This window comes from Gopherus evgoodei, unplaced genomic scaffold, assembly GCF_007399415.2.
Source record: "Gopherus evgoodei ecotype Sinaloan lineage unplaced genomic scaffold, rGopEvg1_v1.p scaffold_37_arrow_ctg1, whole genome shotgun sequence".
In the NCBI taxonomy this organism is placed as follows: Eukaryota; Metazoa; Chordata; order Testudines; family Testudinidae; genus Gopherus; species Gopherus evgoodei.
Window position 1 is genome coordinate 4,088,388 of NW_022060049.1, and position 20,820 is coordinate 4,109,207.

At 47.3% G+C, this 20,820-nt stretch overlaps 1 protein-coding gene and 1 long non-coding RNA gene across 2 annotated transcripts in view; one reads left to right on the forward strand and one right to left on the reverse strand.

Annotated features, from left to right (window-relative positions):
• The first annotated feature begins 579 nt into the window (after positions 1–579).
• The window catches only part of TECR (trans-2,3-enoyl-CoA reductase), a 45,449-nt gene continuing 25,208 nt past the window's right edge, over positions 580–20,820 (forward strand). Inside the window, 1 exon segment of the mRNA XM_030545416.1 lies at positions 580–662. Coding sequence (XP_030401276.1) covers positions 648–662 — 15 coding nt within the window. The 5' untranslated portion in view covers positions 580–647.
• Positions 4,214–19,927, reverse strand: LOC115642047. The gene is made up of 3 exons (XR_003998143.1): positions 19,501–19,927; positions 6,099–6,187; positions 4,214–5,744 (listed from the first exon to the last, which is right to left on the reverse strand). It is a non-coding gene; the product is annotated as an uncharacterized LOC115642047 (long non-coding RNA).

A 20,820-nucleotide genomic window follows, 5' to 3' on the forward strand; every position in this document is an offset into this window, starting at 1 on the left:
ACCCTGCCAATGCCCTGCCAATGCCCTCCCGGTCCCCTCCCCAAGCCCTGCCAATGCCCTCTTGTCCCCTCCCCTCCCCAAGCCCTGCTAATGCCCTCCCATCCTTCCCCCCCCCCCCGTCCTGCCAATCCCCCCATGACCCCAAGCCCTCCCAGGCCCCCTTCCCAGCACCCCTCGGTGCTGCTACGGGAGCCCCTTGGGCCACAGGACCCAGGAAAACGGCGGGCGGGGCAAGGCCAGGAGGTCACTGCCAGGAACGGAGAGGGGCTGTTTCAAGACCACGTGGGTGAGTAGCGGGCCCTTCCCTGTAATTGACTGCGAGCCTGTGTCTTGATGAGCTCCAGGAGGGCAAAGCTCTGAGGGGATTGGCGCGCATGTCCATCATTCCGGCGCACCTGGCTGGCTTCCGATTGGTCGGAGCCTTGTCACGCGTTTCAGTTTCCATGGGGACGCTTGGGGCGGGCTCATAAGCAGAGGGGCAGGAAGTCGAGCTGCCCAAGCGCTGATTGTCTGGATCTCTGCGGCCTGGCTTCTGCGATTGGCCGTTCCGACTGGTCGGACCCCGCCCCCCAGGTGAGACTGGGGGCAAATCACGTGAGCGGAGCGGGTGCCAGGCGGTGGCAGCGGCGGTTGGTGCGTGAGGAGCTATGAAGCACTACGAGGTGAGGAGGCGGCCGTGCCCGCAACGCTCGACCGTAGGGGCCCCCCTCTGCGGACCCTCACGCAGCCCGACAGCGGAGAGAACCGGCCCCTTAGCGCTCCGCCCTGAGAGGCGGTGGGCGGCCAATGCGCATGCGCCCGGTCGGCCAGAAGGCGCTAATGTGCATGCGTAAAGCGCGAAGAATGTGCCGGGATGTGGGAGTGCGCATGCGCTTAACTGATCTAGAGACGAGCTGGTGTATGCACATGCGCTTAGCGAATGGTGTGGGTGGGACGGGTGAGAGGACGCATGCGCACATGGTGGGAAAAGGGACGTGGGCATGCGCTGGATAGCTGTATTTCTCTCGCAGGCAAGGGGGGGCGCTGGCAAGGGGCACAGTGGTGGGGGTAGCGCTCCCCCCCCCCGTCCTTCGCAGGCTGCTTGCCCTTGATTGTCGCAGTTGCTAGCAGCTTGCGTGCACGTGCCACTCTCTGCACACCCCTTCCCCCAGCGGGGGCATCCCCAGAGTCACAGGTTCCTGCTGGCTCCACCGCTGATTGAGCCTGTTTTCATTCACTGCCCAGCTAACTCACTGACAGGGCGCTTGTATCGCTCGGAACCATCCTCGGCGTGTGGCGGCATTCAGTGCTGGCTGGACAGCACTAGGCGCCCCTGACCCCTAAGCAGGCACAGCACTGGCAGCCTCAATGTTTCTCCAGGATCTTCCCTTACCAGTGTAGAGGGGGCTTTGGGCTCTGTGGCTGTTTCAGGCCTTGGGGACACATCAGATGGTAACTTGGCATCTCTGTTGGGCTGGATTTCTGCTTATGTTCCCTTGAACCATCCAGTGTCTCAACCCTGTGACCTACCTCCCCCCGCCCTCTTCCAATAAAAAGTGTACCTTTTCTCAGGAAGAGGAGCAGGTTTCTGTAAACTTTCTGAGCTACTACAAAGACAGGCTGCTGAAATCAGCTCAGACAGCTATGGGGAGAGGAGGTCACAGCAATTCTTGCTCCTACCTTGTAAACAGATATATACCCAGATATGCAGGGCTATTAATATTGGCTGTAAGTACAGCTCTCCCAGCAAGCTCAGCAGTTTGTCAAACACTTCACAGGGCAAACTGTCCCACTAGAATATTGAATGTAGGGCATAAAGTACGGGAAGATTTAATAACACCCACATCTGCTCTTTTGATCTGGGAGGAGAATCTGGAGTGCGACAGGCCATCCTGCAAACTGAACAGTGTACTCCTGTCTCTTCCCATCCTGAAGGACAGATGTGTGTGCATGGACATGGTCTTCCTCATTTGCTGACAAGGCCAGAGCTGGTTACCTCGTGCAGGTCAGCTAATGTCAGTTGTGTCTTAACACCCTCTCTTTACCTCTACTGACAATGGCAGCCGAACCGTTTATGCCTATTTAATGATCCTTGGTAGTTATACTAATAAGGATACAGGTATTTGAAAGCTGTAGGCACACCTAGGAATGAGATGACAACCACATGGTGAAAATTAAAAGCTACACAAAGAGGTGTAGGATTTGTGCTGCTCCTAGCAGTTTGGGCTGCTATCTGCATGCATATCAGAGAGGACAAAGGTCTCCTGCATCAGACCTGTGTGGGCAGTTCTTTGCTTGTCTTATTGCCTTATCACAGCTCTGTGCCCTTTGGGTCACCTCCCTGAACATAGAAAAGGGAAGATCCATCTGTTCCCCAAAGCCTGGGGTTCTGGGATTTCCCTGGCAAGGAGGACTCCCCAAAAGACCACCTGTATTTTCAGTTCAGAAAACAGGTACCTGTGCATTACTTTCTGTCCGCCCCATGGAACTAGTTCAGGAATCCTGGCTTGTGTCCTCTGACTGTAGATTATCTCAGTGGGATTGCCACTAAACACCTTTTTATATGGTTCCCAACCTATGTTAATGGGCACCACGGAGTCCAGCAAACATGGAAGGGAGGTGCAGGGACCTTTGGCACATGGAGTCTGTCACAGCTCTTCCAGTGGAAGGATTCCACACCAAGGGAGAAATAGCCTGAGGCGCCTTCTCTGTTGCTGTATCTTGTGTATTTATAGTGTCAGTCTCTAGTTTCTAAGCCCTGATTTTACTCCCACCACAGAGGAGTTGGGAGAAATCGTGGAAGGCTGCTTGGATTGGGTGTGGCGTGTGATCTGACTAATCGGATCAGGGCCTCTAAATATACGATGGGAGCTCCTTATTACTTTGCAGCCCTGAAAACGCTTGTTACTGTTCTAGTCTAGTGAGTCTTGTTCTCCAAGTCAGTGGGAGTAAGGGACTCTCCCACCTGCATGTTATAGCTAGCAGAACATTCAGTAGGGGAGTGATAATAGAAGATCGAGTCTTGTGCTCCTAGGTGACTGGTTTAAATCCAGCCCTGGTTGGTAGTGACTGAAAAAATCTTATTTGCCATCTTACTAGCTTTTAGTGACCTGTGTGTGAAACACATTTGTTGGGTTACATTCCAGTTCCCACGAGTCAAGCATCCATGTCACTGACCCCCATATGGACATTAACTGGTGCCTTAGCTGACATCCTCAACAGAGACAGCAATGATCCATAGATTCCAAGGTCTGAAGGGGCCACCGTGATCATCTAATCTGCGCTCCTGTAGAACACAGGCCAGAGAAAGTCCCCAAAATAATTCAAATCAGCTGCAGAAAACTGACTTCCCTTCTCGTCTCAAATAAAGACTGAGGATGTTTCCAGGAGAGGGAAGCTTGCAGTGCCACTGCCAGGCCTGTTCAGGGCACGTTTACAGTAGCACAAAATGTGCTTCATTAACAATTGTGTATTTAAAAATCTCAAGGTTCCTTTACTCTTGTTCTGAGTCAGCACTTGACTGTGCTGCAAGGATCAGGGAAACCCGCAGAAGTCAGTTAGGTAATGAAAACTCTCAAACACCAGTTCAAACTACCTTTTTCGTAAGAGAGGCAAACTTTGAGCGTCCCTGAGAATGTGGAACTTGCGAGGTTATTGTGAGCTCTTTGGAGCTTTTATTTCTGTGTTTGTGTAGCACCTAGTACAAAGGAGTCCTGGTCTGGGAGGACTAAGGCTGCGAGGTCCTGGCACAATATATATAATGTGTGGTTGCTTTGAGCTGAGGGGATGTATGGAGAGGGAGAAGAGCTCCCAGTAATGGTCCGTTTGTGAGGGCTTGCACTAGGTAATCAGTAAAACAATCTATATCACTGGTTACTGATGAAATTCTTGAAATATACTGAATCTTGCTTCCTTCTTCAAGGTGACACTTCAGCACATCTCACTCATGCTGCCAGTGTATAAATGGCGTAAAGGGATCGCCCAGGCTAGCTTAGATTTTGCAATAAGCGTTCTTTCTCTCTCCTGTTATTGCTAAGAGTGGAGCAATATGGTAGAGGCGTGGTAATTGCTCCATAATTAAAGTTGCAGCTGACTTTGCATTTTTGGCCTTGCCATTAAAATCTACCAAGTAACTTACTATATGGGGCCAACGTGACTTTAAGTTTAACTTTTCTACCAGACTGGCAGTGAATTGAATGGGGTTTCTATGATAAGGAGGTATTCAGAGTTCAAAAAGTCTTTATTTTTTGTGCCATTTCATAGCAAAAAGCAGGAGAGAAACAATTTGGCTGGCTGGACTCCCCTCAATGAGACCTAGTGACCAAATCAATTGAGTTCATTTAAAATCTACTTTCAGGGGGTTAGTAAGCTCTTACTCTCGAGTGTGCAGCTTTCTGTAGATTGCTGGTCGCCAACTTTGGTCTAGATCATTCAGTGCCTGCTGGAGAAGACTTAAGCTTTTCATTTCTTAAGATGTCTCTAGCCCTTTTTCATGCCAGAGGAGCTCAAAATGTAACCTAATCTCTAGGAAGACTTGTCAATGGAAATGAGGAGTTCCCAGCCAAAGGCACTCATGATGGGGAGACTTCCCACCTTGGCCAGGCGTGTGTATGTGTGTGTAAACTAGTGCATCTCTTCTGAATGTCCTGTTTCTTGTACCAGTAGAGTCTTGTTGCTGCTGTGAGCCACAGGGAGGGGGTGAGAGCTGGGCATGTGGGGTGGCTTGTCAGGCCTGGAGGAGGGGAGATGGCCCATTGAGCCCTGGAAAGGTTGTTATGCGTGCGTGCTTGAGCTTTAGTTGGCTCTGTAGCCCCCTTGCGAGCCTTCTGATGGGAGACTCCTCTTCATGCTGGATCGCCTGCTAGGATCAGCTGGGCCTAGCTCACCTAATCAGTTTGCTGCCATCACAAGCACTTTGGTTTCTCTTGGTCTCCTGAGGACTGAAGTGCTTTGGTCTAACTGAAATCATTGGGCTCAGTACTGAGGTATCTGGGTGAAGTGAATAGCCTGTGCTCTCCAGGTCTGACTGGATGATCTAATGGTCCCTTTTGGCCTGAAACTATGAAACTTCCTGGTCTGTGTTTTATCTTCTTGTGTCTTTAGAAGACAAGCTTGTCAGGACAGAGAGGCTGTCAGTTGGGCACATCAGACCCACTGCACAGTTGGATCTAGCTCCAGGGAATTCTAGTGGTGAAGCTGCCTACGTGACTTTACCAGCTAATATTTGAAGTCTTCTGGAGCTAACAATCAGTGCACTACTTCCCACTTCTGCATACTAATGTACTGCCGGCTTCACCTCTTAGAGACAATGTAAAGGAATAGCTGTTGTGGTAAGGCTGTCAAAGCATATGGGAGTTAAGTAGTGTGGGGAGGAGCTGGAGGGTAATCAGAATGATGTGACTTCCAAGGTTAATGCCTCCTGACCAACTAGAGGTGGAAGGAAGTGTTATATCAAATCTCATTTGAAAGCTGATGGTCTGGGGATCTCAGCTTGCAAACAACATAAAGCACTTGTTACTAGGCCTGAATGTAGCAATGTATATAGAGGACCAAAAATTAGGTGGGACAGCACACTTCCAGGAGGACAGCATATCCAGTATATAACATAAATACATCTGATGAGCGGTGGTAACATATACTGACCTCCACAGTCTTTGGAGTCATCAGTTAGGTAGCTAAGTTTAAACTCCCCAGCATGCGAAGGTCCAGTGCCTGGGTACTAGGAATCATGGCGCTTCCTGCAAGGACTTTCTTTGCTGAGTGGCCTGGGAATTAAAGTCCTGGATGAATCACAGTGTGCAAACAACTGTCAAACACTGTCACTTTAACAGATAACTGATGGTCCCTTTGCCTTTGTATTCCTTGAACAACCCCTCCCCTAAGCCAGCGTTCAGAGTGCATGGCAAGGGTTTTAAAAAATTTTTAAAGAGAGAAACTGCTTAAGATACCAAATTATTAAGTGTGGAATTGGGTGTCTAACTCTGCTCTAGATGAAAGAAGCAAAGGGTCTTCCAAACATTGAATCTGTTCTCTCTGTGCTGCTTTGCGGTGTGTAAAGGCCTGGAAGGTCAGGAGGTTTTGTGTTGGAGTTGGATTTTTTTTTTTGAATACTCTATTACCTTCAAAGTATTGGGTACGTCTGTCTGGTCTCCCTTGGTTTTGCTTGAGCACTCACTTTTGGTCCCAGAAATGGGGAGCTTGAAGATTCCTGTGTGAAGATGTTAAAGAGACCAACCGTCAGAATAAAAATTACTGCCCCTATTAGTCAGTTGGGATTCTCTTTTTTGGTATGTGTGGAGTCCTCATCTGCCCTGTTCCACACTTCTTAGTAGAAATGACCTAACTTGTAATATTAAAACCCGACAGAGCCTCCTTCAGTGTCTCTACATCCCAGAGAAACAAAGGGAACACACATTTCCCCCACTCTTTTCTGGTCACCTTGAAGAATGTTCTGGAGAAGGCAATTTTAATCTTTTTCTGTGGCTAGAATATAATAATAATTCTGGAATTTCTTGATGGAAGTGCTGCTTGGTAGCCTCTCCCTAGCTGCTCCACGTTCGACAGCTCCTGCTAATGCTGCCGAAGGAGTAACCTGCTTGTGGGTTGCAGCGGTTGCCTTAGCAATGTGACTTCAAAAGCCAGTGCAATGCCACTGCTCATGGAGAGAGCCGCTGATGAGGCTAGAACTAATGTGGTAAGTGGCGCTAGGAATGCAGTAGAGTAATGAGATGTTTCAAGACAAACTCTCAACTTGTATTACTTCTCCCAGAAGCTTCAACCAGTGTCTCTGTCCTATTGTTAGTGTAGCCAGTCAGAAACTCTGCAGACCAGTGTGGAATTTGAGATCAGGCACCAGACTGGGAGTCAGGAGACTGGCTTTGCCTCTGACTCCTCATGTGCCAGTCACTTCACTGTCTTCTTGCCTCCATTTACCCATCTGTTAAATGGGGATAACAGTACCGACCTTTGTAAAGTGTGCTGCAATCCCACGATGTAAAGCCCCTCTAAGTGCCAACTATTAATAGAATTTGGTTGGAGTTTTTGGGGTGAGATTGTCCAAAACGCCTGCTCTAAAAACTAACTTTTAAATCCCCCACTCCTCCTGTATCCAAAATATTGATCAGCTCCTCAAGGAAAGGAGCGATGCACAATGGATGGGATCCCACCTGGGCAAACAAAGGGTTCTGTTTTGATTTGTGATCCCCATGTGCTTCTTGGAAATCTACAAGGAGAGGGTGCTTGTAAATATCAGTGCCCTGTTCATGGGTGGAGATTAGTCTGATAGAGCAGGTAAAACATGGTGCCCACAGCCAGACATGTTTCTTTGGTCTGGCTTACATCTCTTCGGAGGATGCTGTTCTTTTAATGCAGTTGCCCCACAGCAAATAAAGATCAAGTGACGTCCCTTTCTGTGGTTGCCCTCAGTGCTCTGCTCCTGTCCATGTTTCATCTCTGATCCTCTTGCCGACGCTGGAACTGCAAGCAGAGGGGTGGGTGCCTTGTGAATCAACCTGCCAGCAGGGGGTTGGTAAACTTCATGTGCTTGTTCCTAGCAGAGAGACCTTGAATTTGGTAAATCAGAGGGACACACTCTCAATTGTTTTTTGTTTTTAAATAAGTGCTGTAAACAGAAAGGTCTTTTCCTCATTGTTATTACTTCCCCCGGAAGATGTTATTAAATTGCACTTGTCTCTATTCTGTTTCCTTTTGCATTTCTTGTTACTCAGACAGCAAAAGTGATTTAAATCAGTTTGTGCTGTTCATATAGTCGCTTTCATCTTCAGGTGGTTAGTAGCAATGGCTGGGTTGCAAACATCACCGGTGATGCACATCCTTAAAACAAGAAGAACGAGGAGTACTTGTGGCACCTTAGAGGCTAACAAATTAAAAACTATTTCCCCATGCTAATTTTTCCCCTATTGTTACTCACACCTTCTTGTCAACTGTTTGAAATGGGCCATCCTGATTATCACTACAAAAGTATCAGAGGGGTAACTGTGTTAGTCTGGATCTGTAAAAAGCAACAAAGAGTCCCGTGGCACCTTATAGACTAACAGATGTATTGCAGTATAAGCTTTTGTGGGTGAATACCCACTTCGTCAGATGCGACGTATTCACCTATGAAAGCTTATGCTCCAATACGTCTGTTAGCCTATAAGGCGCCACAGGATTCTTTGTTGCTTATCACTACAAAAGTTTTTTTTTTTTTTTTTCTCCTGCTGAGAAAATGTGTGTGTGTGTTCCTACTGTATTTTCCACTGCATGCATCTGATGAAGTGGGTTTTAGCCCATGAAAGCTTATACCCAAATATATGTTAGTCTCTAAGGTGCCACAAGGACTCCTGTTCTTTTTGCTGATACAGACTAACACGGCTACCGCTCTGAAACCATTCTTAAAACAGTTGTTTGCACTTTAATTAACATAAAATGTTTCCATGTTTCTGTAAGTTTTATATAAAAAGCTAGTTGTTATCATATTTAAAAGGTTGGGCCTTGTGTCACTGGCTGTTTCATAAGTGCTCCCAGCCAGGGATTGTCTCTCGCTTGTGTCTGTAGAGTGCCAACCACAGTGGGGGTCTTATGTACTGCAGTGCCAGCCAAGAATATCTCTGCCTTGCCTCTAGTGGTGCTACTACTTCAGTGATGTGATGAGAAGGTTAGTGTGTAATTACTCCTCAGATCCAGATGAGGGTGTTGGAGTCCCTTTAGCACTAGGTCAGTCATGTGGACGCAAGAGGGTGCTGTTGGCTGTTTGATGCCAATCAGATGTTTTTTGATATATTCTATTTTCAGTTAGGTCCTATCATGCCCTGGCTTAGCATGGTATTTAGCAATAAAAGCCCTCCTGAAACAGGAGCCCAGCTTGATAAGCATTTATGTAAACTGTAGAGACGGGCCTGGGTTTTTTTTTTTTATGTTGCAACTTAATCGTGCTTTTGGTTATCTGCACTGGTTGGGATCAGCGGCTCCATAGAAAGTAGGGTGCGGCTGAAGCTGGGGGGTGGACACAGCTGCCTAATTCCAAAATACAGGTGGGAGGAATAGCTCAGTGGTTTGAGCATTTGGCCTGCTAAACTCAGGGTTGTTAGTTCAGTCCTTGAGGGGGCCACTTAGGGATCTGGGGCAAAATCAGTATTTGGTCCTGCTAGTGAAGGCAGGGGGCTGGACTCAATGACCTTTCAGGGTCTCTTCCAGTTCTATGAGATACGTATATCTCCATATGTTAGTCACGCTTGGATTCTGACATCTTACAAAGCCTCTGAGCCCATTGTCTCCCCAAACACCAGGACTGCCCCTGTTCCAGGGCCCGTCTCTGCTGGCTCTGTTTGTTCTGGTTTTCATACCCCCTAAAGGAGCTGCTAGCTGGTGAAATTGACAACTGACTGGCTGAGCACCTATACCTATCAGGAATGCATCCTTCCCCAAAGCCTGTTAAATGTTAACCTGCTGCTCTCTCCCACCCGAGACCCCCCCCCCACTTATCCAGTCCTCTCCTGTCAGTAGAGTCCAGCTGGAGAGGCAGGCACCCTATTCCCTTGCCCTGCCATGGTGCCCACTGAAATCATCCTGAGCATCGGTGGTCCAGCGGTGGCAGGAGCTAGCCGAGAACTTTGGAGACCCCGTTTCATTTCCTTGCATTGCTGCTGACTTTCTGCATGACCTTGGACAAGTCATTTAGTCTCTCAGTGTCTCAGTTCCCCATCTGTATAATGGGGATAATGGCACTGCCCTGCCTCACAGGGGGATGGTGAAGATAAATACATTAAAGATTGTGAGATGCTGGGGTACCATGGTAACAGGGCCAGATAAGTACCAGATAAGATGTCTCCCCACCCCTTGCTTACCATGGACTTCAGGACTCTTTCCACAATCAGTTATGTGATTGCTCAGAAAGACCCTCTTGCTGGAAAATGTCTCTGGCTGTGGCTTGTGAGGAGGTTTCCATTATTGCTGCCCTCTGCAGAGTCATGTAACTGTGCTTTGCTCCCAGGCAAAGCTCCCAAGCTCTGTCAAGACAAACACCTGTTGCTTGCTGTAAATTGAGAGCCAGCACTGCTATTAAATAAACATCATAAAGCACAGTCTAAAAGAGCTGCCACTGCCACTTCACTGCATGCAAAATCAAGCTCTGCTGTCAGTTACAATAATCACAGGGCAATTTAAGGGGCTGGATTAATGACTTATTTGGAGCCGTGTGTGTGTGTGTGAGAGAGAGAGAGAGAGAGAGAGATTTTTAAAACCAAGGTTTAACTGCGGCAGGTCCTGTAAATTTTGGACATGATGTTTTGTGCAGCTAGAAAGATACAGTGCAAATCCGAGGGCCACATTCTGCTTTCTTAATCTTTGGTAACTGCTGGAGATCATGGAGTTGCGTCAGATTTTGCAGGGTCTAAATGAGAGGAGACTCTGGCTCTAAAAATAAGAACTCAAGACAGTACAGGACAGGACTTCAGAGGGAAATGAGTCTGGTCTTGAGGAGACTGAGTGACAATGATTGTGAAATGCTCAGGGAGGTTAGAGAGGCTACAAAAGCAAAAAGTGCAGTAATAATGGGTGACTTCAGCTAGCCTCATATTGACTGGGTAAATGTCCCCTAAAAGCATGATGCAGAGAGAAAATTTCTAGACACCATAAATGACAGCTTCCTGGAGCAGCTAGTCCTGGGAACCCGCAAGGGGAGAGGTAATTCTTGATTCACAGGATCTGGTCTAAGCAGCTACATCTGAACCGCTTGGTAATTGTGACCATAAAGTGGTTAAATCTAACATCCCTGTAGGGGGGATGATACAAAAAAATCCCACTACGGTAATGTTTAACTTTAAAAAGGGGAACTGCACAAGAATGAAGACACATGTTAGAAATTAAAAGGCGCTGTCACTGGGTTAAATGCCTGCAAGCAGTATGGGACTATTTAAAAACACCATAATAGAGGCTCAGACTCACTATATATCCCAAATCACAAAAGACTAAGAGGACCAAAAAAATGCCATCATGGCTAAACAGTGGAGTACTGAAGGCTGTTAGAGGCTATTGGTATGTCTAACCGCAGTTAAAAACCTGCGGCTGGTTCATGCCAACTGGCTCACGCTCATGGGGCTTGGGATAAGGGCCTGTTTAATTGCAGAGTAGATGTTTAGGCTCGGGTTGGAGTCTCAGCTCTAGTACCCTGCAAAGTGGGACAGTCCCAGACCTCTGGGCAGCCTGAGCCGGAAGTCTACACCACAACCAGCTCCATGAGCCTGAACCCTGTGAGCCCAAGTCAGCTGGCACGGGCTAGCTGTGGGTGTCTAACTGCAGCGTAGACATACCCAGAAAGGCACCTTTTAAAACTCGGAACTCAGGCCATGTCTACATCTAAAATTTTGCAGCGCTGGTTGTTACAGCTGTATTAGTACAGCTGTATAGGGCCAGCGCTGCAGAGTGGCCACACTTACAGCAACCAGCGCTGCAAGTGGTGTTAGATGTGGCCACACTGCAGCGCTGTTGGGCGGCTTCAAGGGGGGTTCCGGGAACGCGAGAGCAAACCGGGAAAGGAGACCAGCTTCGCCGCGGTTTGCTCTCGCGTTCCCGGAGCCACCCTGCAAACCGCAGGGAAGGAGACCTGCTTGCTTGGGGTTCCGAGAACGAGAGAGCAAGCCGCGGCGAAGCTGGTCTCCTTTCCCGGTTTGCTCTCTCGTTCCCCGAACCGTCGAGCAAGCGGTTCTCCTTACCTGCTTGCTCGGGGTTCCGGGAACGAGAGAGCAAACCGGGAAAGGAGACCAGCTTGATTACCAGAGGCTTCCTCCTTCCACGGAGGTCAAGAAAAGCGCTGGTAAGTGTTTACATTGGATTACCAGCGCTGGATCACCAGCGCTGGATCCTCTACACCCGAGACAAAACGGGAGTACGGCCAGCGCTGCAAACAGGGAGTTGCAGCGCTGGTGATGCCCTGCAGATGTGTACACCTTCAAAGTTGCAGCGCTGTAACTCCCTCACCAGCGCTGCAACTTTCTGATGTAGACAAGCCCTCAGATCCTGGTGAGGATAATAGGAAGGAGCACAAACTCTGGCAGGGGATGTGTAAAAGTATAAGAAGACAGGGGAAGGAAGAATTTGAGAAGCAACTTGCTAAAGATGCAAAAACTGACAGTAAGAATTTTTTTTAAGAAACAGAAGCCTGCCAAAAAGGCAGTGGGGCCACTAGATGACCAGAGTTTTAAAGGAGTGTTCAGGGAATACAAACAAGGCCACTACAGAGGACATAGCAGAGATCTCCACAACAGAGCTCTCCTTTTTGGGCAACAGATCTGAAGTGCTGCCCCCATACTGGTGAGTCAATAGCAGAGGTTTTAGAACAAATTGATAAATAGTAATAGAAGTCACCAGGACCCGATGGTATTCACCCAAGAGTTCTGAAGGAACTCAAATGCAGAATTGCGAAATACTAACTGTAGTATGTAACCTATCACTGAAACAAGCCTCTGTACCAAATGACTGGAAGGTAGCTAAGGGCTCAAAAGGTGATCCTGATAATTACAGGCTGGTAAACCTAACTTCATTCCCTGGCTAATTGGTTGAAACTATAGTAAACAACAGAATTATCAGATGCATAGATGAACAGGATTTGTTGGGGGAAGAGTCAACACAGTTTTTGTAAAGGGAAGTGATGACTCACCTATTAGAATTCTTTGAGGGCGTTAACAAGCATGTGGATAAGGCTGATCCAGGGGATATAATGTACTTGGATTTTAAGAAAGCCTTTGACAAAGTGCCTCTCCAAAGGCTCTTAAGGAAACTAAGTAGTCATGGAATAAGAGGGAAGGTCCTGTCATGGATCAGTAACTGGTTAAAAGATAGGAAATGAAGGGTAGAAATAAATGGGTCAGTTTTCATAATGGAGAGAGATTAAGATTAAGGGTCCCCCAAAGATCTGTACTGGGGCCCGTGCTGGTCAACATATTCATTAATGATCTGGAAAAGGCAGTGAATAGTGAAGAGGCAAAATTTGCACATGATCCAAAATTATTCAAGACCGTTAAGTCCAAAGTTGAGTGCGAAGAGTTACAAAGGGATTCCACACAATTGGGTGACTGGGCAACAACCAAATAGCAGATGAAATTCAACACTGATAAGTGAAAAATAATGCACATTGGGAAAAATAATCTCAACAGTGTGATTCCCACTGCCAGTCAGTGGAAAAACACTCGTATCATCATGGAGTCTAGTACAAAGTGACTTGGTTAGATGTCCCTGCTGCCATAACTCAGAGGCTGTTTGCCACATCCCACGAAGGTGGGAGATTAGCATCTTCAAAGACCTATTGTTTTCCCTAATGGCTCTTCCCAAGCCGGTGTCCAGACTGATTGCATTGTGTCGAGTGGGCGTTCCCAAGGTGTAAACTCATTTATTATAGATGCATAGACAATATTCCTGACTTCAGATACAAAACTGATACATGCATACAAATAGGATAATCATATTCAGTAAATCATAACCTTTCCAATGATCTCTCAGATCACCCATCTTGCGTAGAACACATTTTAGTTATGCTATAATCATATCGTATATAACAATATCTCTAAGAAGAGTATAGGGGGTGTAGCGTCACAGTAAGAGCTCTTGAAAATCTGGCCCTGCAATAATGCTTTCAAAGCACTTTGCAGCCATTAATGAATTAAACTTCAACCCTTTGAGCTAGTTCAGTATCACCACCTCCATTTTACAGAGGGAGAAACTGAGGCACAGAGCAGTGAAGGGACTTGATCAATGTCAAATCTGGGAGTAGAACCTAGCAGTCTCCCACTCCTGTACTTTAGCCCCAAGCTCATCCCTTCCTTGCGCCCCTTAGCAACCAGGGTGGATTTGATTTAAATCACTAGTCAGGAAGACTCAATTTTAATCATGGTTTTCTACATAAAAGTGCATTTGTGTTGGTTGTTATAACCTTAATGCATATTTTTCACAACTCAGAAATAAGATGTAGGTTTCATTTTTAGGAGGTACATACTATGCATTTTTAAACTGTGATTTATTTTGAAAATCTTTCAGATGAGTTTTACAGCTATATCAGAAAATGAATGATTGTTTGGTTATTTCATTTGCCAAAGGTAATTGAAGCAGATATTTATGAAGTCATTGGGAGGTGAACTATCTCCAATTCATCATTAATATTTGGAGGATTTTCTTGCCGTGCTGTATTAGGAGGAGAACATCACCAGACAGATATTTAAATTGTTTTATTTAACTATAACAACAATGTTAAGTATTCTGGATTTTTTTCTTCAACCGCAAACATAATATTTTAACAAAACAAGCATATGTCCCTCACTTCTCACATTTATCTCCAGACTTCTTCTCCTTGTCCAGATCTACTCCACCCCCAACAATCTTTTATTCCTTGAACTTTTTGAAACTTTGCACTTACAGAGTGACGTAAAGAATTGACTCTGTGTACACAAATTTGCAGAGGGACAATAGGGTTGAGGTCTGTTTTCTCACCTCGCTATATTATTGATTTATTTAAAAACATTTTTGCTGTTAACAAGCATGTTACCCCTGGAGACACAAATCCACAGTTTGAGAACTGCAAAACTAAGCATCTCTGATGGTATCTTCTAGACTGAGCACTGAGTCCCAGTGGGTAGATAGAAAGATTAACCTAAATAATCTATACAGAAGCCCCTGGAACCTCATAAGATTGGGTCCCTAATCCATGAACATATTATAACTCATTTACAAAAATGTTCTTAAACATGAATACATGAATATATTGTCTCATACTATAGAATTTATAATCCATTTTCCATGATGAGAGAGATCTTTGAGCTATAATGTATCTTAATTAAAACTATCTTTAGATAGGTTTTTTTCCCTCAAAAAGCATTTTATCAAAAACATCCAATTAAAATAAAAAAATTGAATTTTTAAAAAATATTTCTTTTTAAAATCATTGATTTTTATCCACCCTGTCAGAAACTATCTGCCTGACCGTCAAAAGACAGGCTACTGGGGTAGATGCAGCATTGACCCAACCCAGCAGGGCTGTTCTTATATGTTCTTTTATAAAGATAATTCCAGCACAAGTTTTTTCTGTATCGGCTCTTTTCTCAAACACCTTCCTCACTCCACTGGCTGATGATTCTACTGTTCTATGATGCTTTTGTCCTCTAAAAATAACTTCTTTTTCTCCTGTTTTAATGGACGAGTTTTCAGAACTAATTTGGGTGTCTATAGCTCTTCCTTCTATCCTGCTGCTATTTCAAACGCACCCACAGGGGATGGGAAAATAACTCTCACTGCCAATATGTGTCTGGGATAAGTGCCATCCACCTGCCAAGATATAGATCACTGCAAGTCCCCAAACATGTCCAGCGTGCTGTAATTCTGATCCCAAGTTCCAAGTTTGTACAGGCTGCGTATGTGTAACGTGGGCCAGATTCTGCTCTCACTTATACAGATGTAAATCTAGTATAATCCTGCTGGCTCCAGTGGGTTTGCAATGATGTAACTGAGACCATAGCGTGGTTGTGGCTTTCCACATGTGGGCTGAGCACAGAGAGAGGAGAAGCAAACTTGAGTCAGAGTGAAAAACGCTATCGTGGGCCCTGAGCGAATGGGATGCAGAACTGTGCTGCTTGTTATACCTCACATGGTGGAACAGATTACAGGATGATGTCTGTCTTGGAAACAAACCCCGGGCCTTTGCTGTGAGCCCCCCTCTGCGCAGGGGAGGGGATTTCTGAGGTTCAGAAGTTCAAGGAGCATCTGATGGTCAGGCACAGACTGAGGCTGTTTATGTTCCCAGTTAGCAGGCGTTAAGGGATAAAGTTCCCACATTCCAGTGCTGTATGTGGTTACCCTTGAAGGGGGAAAGGGGCTGAGTCTGCCCCAGAAGAGGTCTCCCATCTCTGAGCTCACCCTGTACAGAGGGAGTGGCCCCTGCTGCAGCTGTCTGCCTTGTGGGCCGTGGCTGGCTCTCGCAGACAAGGATTTTTGATGTGTGTCACTTCCCTGCTTTCTGCTCCATGCCCTTTGGGGCTTGTGGATTTTGCAATGCGCGTCCCACTGGCATTAGCAAAGGCAAGTAGGAAAGAGCTGAAGTCCAGTGGCCCTTCCTTTAGTGCTTTGAAGGCTGCAGTGCCCACTGTTTGCTGGCATCAGGCCTGTACTAACATGGCCATGTTGTAGGATCTTCCTTATAAACAGCTCCGCTGCGTTCTTCTGATGAGTCACTTAACAGGGATCTGCAAGTGGGGATGATTGGGAGGGAGTTGGGCTTGTGCCTTTGTTTGCTTCTTTGAAAGTTTATCTAACATGTTATTTTTCCCACTTAGTGTCCTCACCCCCCCCCCCCCCCCCCAAATATCATGACTATCTAGCCTTCTCTTCCTGTCTTATGCTGCAGTCCTCACGGAGGACCAGAGAGCTAACCTGGGAGCTTTCTCATTGAACAGGTTGGGGTTTTGGATGAAGGTGCCAAACAGTTACCAAAGAATGTTACTTCCCACTCTTTGTTCAGCTTTCACGTTAAATTGCTGTTGCGCAAAAGCAACATTTTCAGTGGGCTGAATGCAAATCATTTCTCCGTGCTCAGGTTTCACATCCTTGGTGTTTGTGATGTAGTCCTCTGACAAGTTCTCCATCCATTGTGTCTTCCAGGAAAAGCTGGTAGATTAGACCCAAACTTCTATTGTTAATTTAACACCCTGTTTTTTTCCTTTTAAAGAAGCCATGTACCTCCAGTCTCTACTTTTCCATCCTCCTTTTCTGTCATATACTCGATTCATTGTCTTCTACAACTTTTGCTCTCTCTCCTCATTTGAGCTGATCTTTCTGGGGTCTCTGCTAGTGGAGGAAGATATTTGGGTTTGCACCCCCACATTCAGCCTTCAACTTCTCTCTGCCTCTGCTCTTCAGTTTGGTCTTTGTAGCCCCTTAAAACCAGATTCTTACGGGATAGGTGCAACCGGTGATAAAATGAATTGAATGGTGGAAGGAAGGATCTGTGCAAGGGAGGCTTTGGGAATCGAGCATTGCCTGACTCCACTGCTATCCAGCAACCTAGAGAAGGGTGACTGTGGTGTAGGTCCCTTTTAGGGTATTGGCCTCTGAACAACTCAAGGACTGCTGAGGCTGCTTCTGGAGGGGCGCCTTGACCAGTCCCCCTTGCTGCCAGGAGGGATGTCATGCATGATGGAGCTTCCAAGGCAGGGAGAGCTGGAGACTCCTCCGGGGGAATCTGGCCTCCAGTTAATTTACCAAAAAGTGTCTCCTGAACCCAGCACTTTATATAGATTGGTCATAGCTTTTCTAGTTGATTCTCGATGCTAAGGTCTGCCCGCTGCTAAGGTCTGCTTGGTGCTACAGCTAGTGAGGCGTCTTCTGAGCAGTCGTTGTCACAGCACTAAAGCGACAGTGGCTGGCTGTCTCTATCCTTGTTAGAACACCCTTTCTGGTAGCTGTCAAGAATGTCCTAGAAACAGCAGCTCCGCAGGTGCTCTGCAGTCAGCCTGCCAAAGCAGGCCTTACCCAGTGCTGGGTTTCCCATGGATGGGGCCCCTTCCATCCTGGGGTCTCCAGTTCAGTGGAACTGCCTCTGGGACCCTCTGCTCTAGCAGATCAGGGTAAATGAGGCTTTTAGAGATGCAGCTTCCTGATGGCCAAACAGCCCTGTGCACGAGCACTAAGTGTGCACCACACTCCCTAGCCTAAGGGGACACGGCATGCTAAAAGCGGCCGGGGTGAAGCTGTGTTTCAGGCGGGAGCATCTCCTGCCCTATGGTAGCTATAACTTGTACTGACCCCCACTAGCTGCTGACGGTTACAATCCTCCAGCAGAAGGGTTCCTTCGTTGTCCAGCGCAGGGTACCCAGCAAAGGGAATGCTGCTCCTTTAGGAGAACTTCCCCTGTGCGGATGAGACTGTCCCTATATTAAAGCCCCCACATGCATTGGCCACGAGATCCAGTCCATATCCCAGAAGTCCCTGCACCTTTCACCGGTACGGAGATAGCTCGTGCTTCTTACAGGAATATGATCAGCTCATCTCTTCATTCAGTGTTGACTAGAAGAGAGCCTGGTAAATGGGGAAATAGAACTCCCTCCCCATCCCGGCTGTGTCCTGGGCGTTGTCTCCACTCTGGGGAATAGCCCCAGTTCAGCAATTGGTGTAGCTGACCCTTAAGCACAGACAAGAGCATGCTGAGCTTTGCGTCTGGTTCTGAGACTATACGTGGATTCTGGGTTCTGCTCCCAGCATACACTGAGCTGCAGCTGCCTGACGCTTTACCACATGCCACGCCCTCCACTGCTGGCCAGTTTTCTCCGTATAAACACGGTTGAAGCAGCCCACAGCTTCCTGAGGGCTTTGGCTCTCTGCCATGCAGCACGCAGTGTTCCAGACACTGTGTGCTGAGCCTATGATCCCCCTCCAACCAGTGTCCGTGGGAATGCTCCAGCCTCTCCCCAACCATGTCTGGATTCTGTCCTTCCCTAAGAATCTCCGTTCTCTGGGTCCTGGGAGGATTAAGATTCAACATAGTGAGCATGCTGGCTGGGCCCAGCAGCGAATCTCTCTCAGAAGCCCACATACCAGACGCTCCCTTCTGAAGCATGTGCCAGTTCTGCTGTCTCCGTCCTAGGGAGCAGCACTGTTTCCAGTGGTTAGAGCCGTGTGTGCGTGTGTGTGCGTGTGTAAGTTGGGAAATCTGGGTTCTGTTTGTGGCCCCACCCTGAAGGACTGAGAGACCGTGAGTATGTAATTTTGTGCCTCAGTTTCCCCCTCTGTGAAATGAGGATAATGATACTGACCCACCTTTGAGATTCTCAGATGAAAAATGCTGCCTAGGTGAAAATTCCTGTCTTCACTTATGGGGCAGCTGGCTCCTTCCCAGACACCTGTTTGTCCTTCCTAGTCACCAGCCTGGACTTTGGAGTCTGAGTCATAGTGTCAGCTATTGCTGGAAAACCGCAGTCCATCTGTACAGTAATGGCATGTGCCACTTACACCAGAACAGCTTCACCCTATGCCCACCGATGGGCTTTTCAATAATTACAGCAAGCAGAGTTTTGGGCCCTGGGATCATGATGTGTCTGATTATTGGCAAGTTAATAATTGCTTGTGTCCCTCTGGTGTTAAAAGGCCAAAGCCAGTGGCTGGATTTCAGATGGCGCATGCTTCTTTCTGATCCGCTCCAAGCGGCCCTGTGACTGGGGATCTCTTGGGAGAAGTTGTGCAAAAGGAGAAATAACTACATGTGCCCATTTGATCCTGCTAGTAACATTTTAGCCTGTCTCATTGCTAGGGATAGCCACCCTGCGACATACCAGTGGCTTTTCTCCACATGCTGTTGTTTCTGTCTTCTGCTAGACCTGTTTTGAGGTTCTCGCAAGGAAGCTCAGGCAGTTAGTCCAGACTCAGGGTAAACTTTCTCAGTACCCAGATTGGTGAGCTCAGTCTGTGCCGCATAACCCACCCTGACTGTGTTACAGTTAGCAACTTTTCCTCTGTAGCATGGAGTTATTTAGCAGGGATGTCCCTTACCTTTCTGTGGCCAATGGGCTGCCCCACTGGCCCTCTGCTTTGCTCTTGAAAAGCTCTGTCTCCAGTGGAGAGCCTTTTCTTTCCTGCGGGGATCCCATGGGGGCCTGCAGGGTCGTGGTGGTTTGAGTTCGATCTCTCTGATTCCAACCACTTGCTGATCTAAGCTCTCTTGTTCTGTGCCTCTGCCTGACCCCCTTCTGGTGTAAGTCTCCTAGTCTGTCCCTCACGTCCAGGATTGGCTGTTTTGTGTTTTCAGATATTGACTGGCTCAATCGTATCTCTCCTGCTGCTTCCCCTGCATGAGATTCCTGTTGTTCCAGGGTTTAGAGGCATATGATAAACCACCCTAGCCTCTAGAGCCCAGCTTCTATTAATACACCTGCTTGGACTCAGTCCTTCCGATCTGCTGAGAGTGCAGAACACGTACTCCCTGCCCCCTGCAAGCAGCCATGGGCCGCATCCTTACAGAGCCACGGCTTCACGGAGACCCATCAGGAAGGAGAGAGGCTTTCTCCCCTTCTGTTTGTGGATGTGGCTGGGAAGGGGGTTCTGAGGGTGGGGGGCAGGGGAGGGAAAGGATGAGTTACAAACACATTTGCTCACGTGCACCTCTGTGCCATTTTGATCTGATTTTTGTAGCCTTTCCAGTCCATGCAGCAGGGCCCCTGAGGCACAGACTGTTTGTGTTACCTTTGAGACAATGAGTTGTTCACATGTTGGGGAGCCTCCAGGTGCATGTGACACAGTCCCTGTCCCTTTCTTTCCTGGCTTGTCTGGGGGCAGTTTTCAGGAATCCACAAGCTCAGGAATTTGTCACCTTCTCCAGCGCTTGAATGCAAAGTGAAAATAATCCCAAGTGTCCCTCGCAGCTCTCCGAGAAGAGCCGCAGGAAATGGTACTTTCTGCCCTCTGAATTCTGCAGATACCCAGAACTCCCCGATGGCTGGGAGAGTGCTAACTGAACCCCCCTACAGCTGTGAACTTTGAACTGTTTCATAATAATTAATGGTTCAGAATGGCAATGAGCAGAAGCAGCAGGAGAAGGAGAGAAACTGTCTGCTAGTTTTTGTAACCCTATAATCTTTGCATGGGCATTTAAGGCTTTTTTTTTCTCCTTGAGGTGCTGAAAACCTGCAAGTCTAGTTGAAGTCGGTGGGAGCTGAGGCAGATTCAGAACAACTACAAATCAGGCCCTAAAGCCTTTACACCCAGTAAATTGGCTTATTCTTATTTGTGTTTATAGTAACACCTAGAGGCTCCAGCTGAGATCAGGGCTCCATTGTGCTAAACCATGTACAGATGCTGAGGCCAGGTCTACAC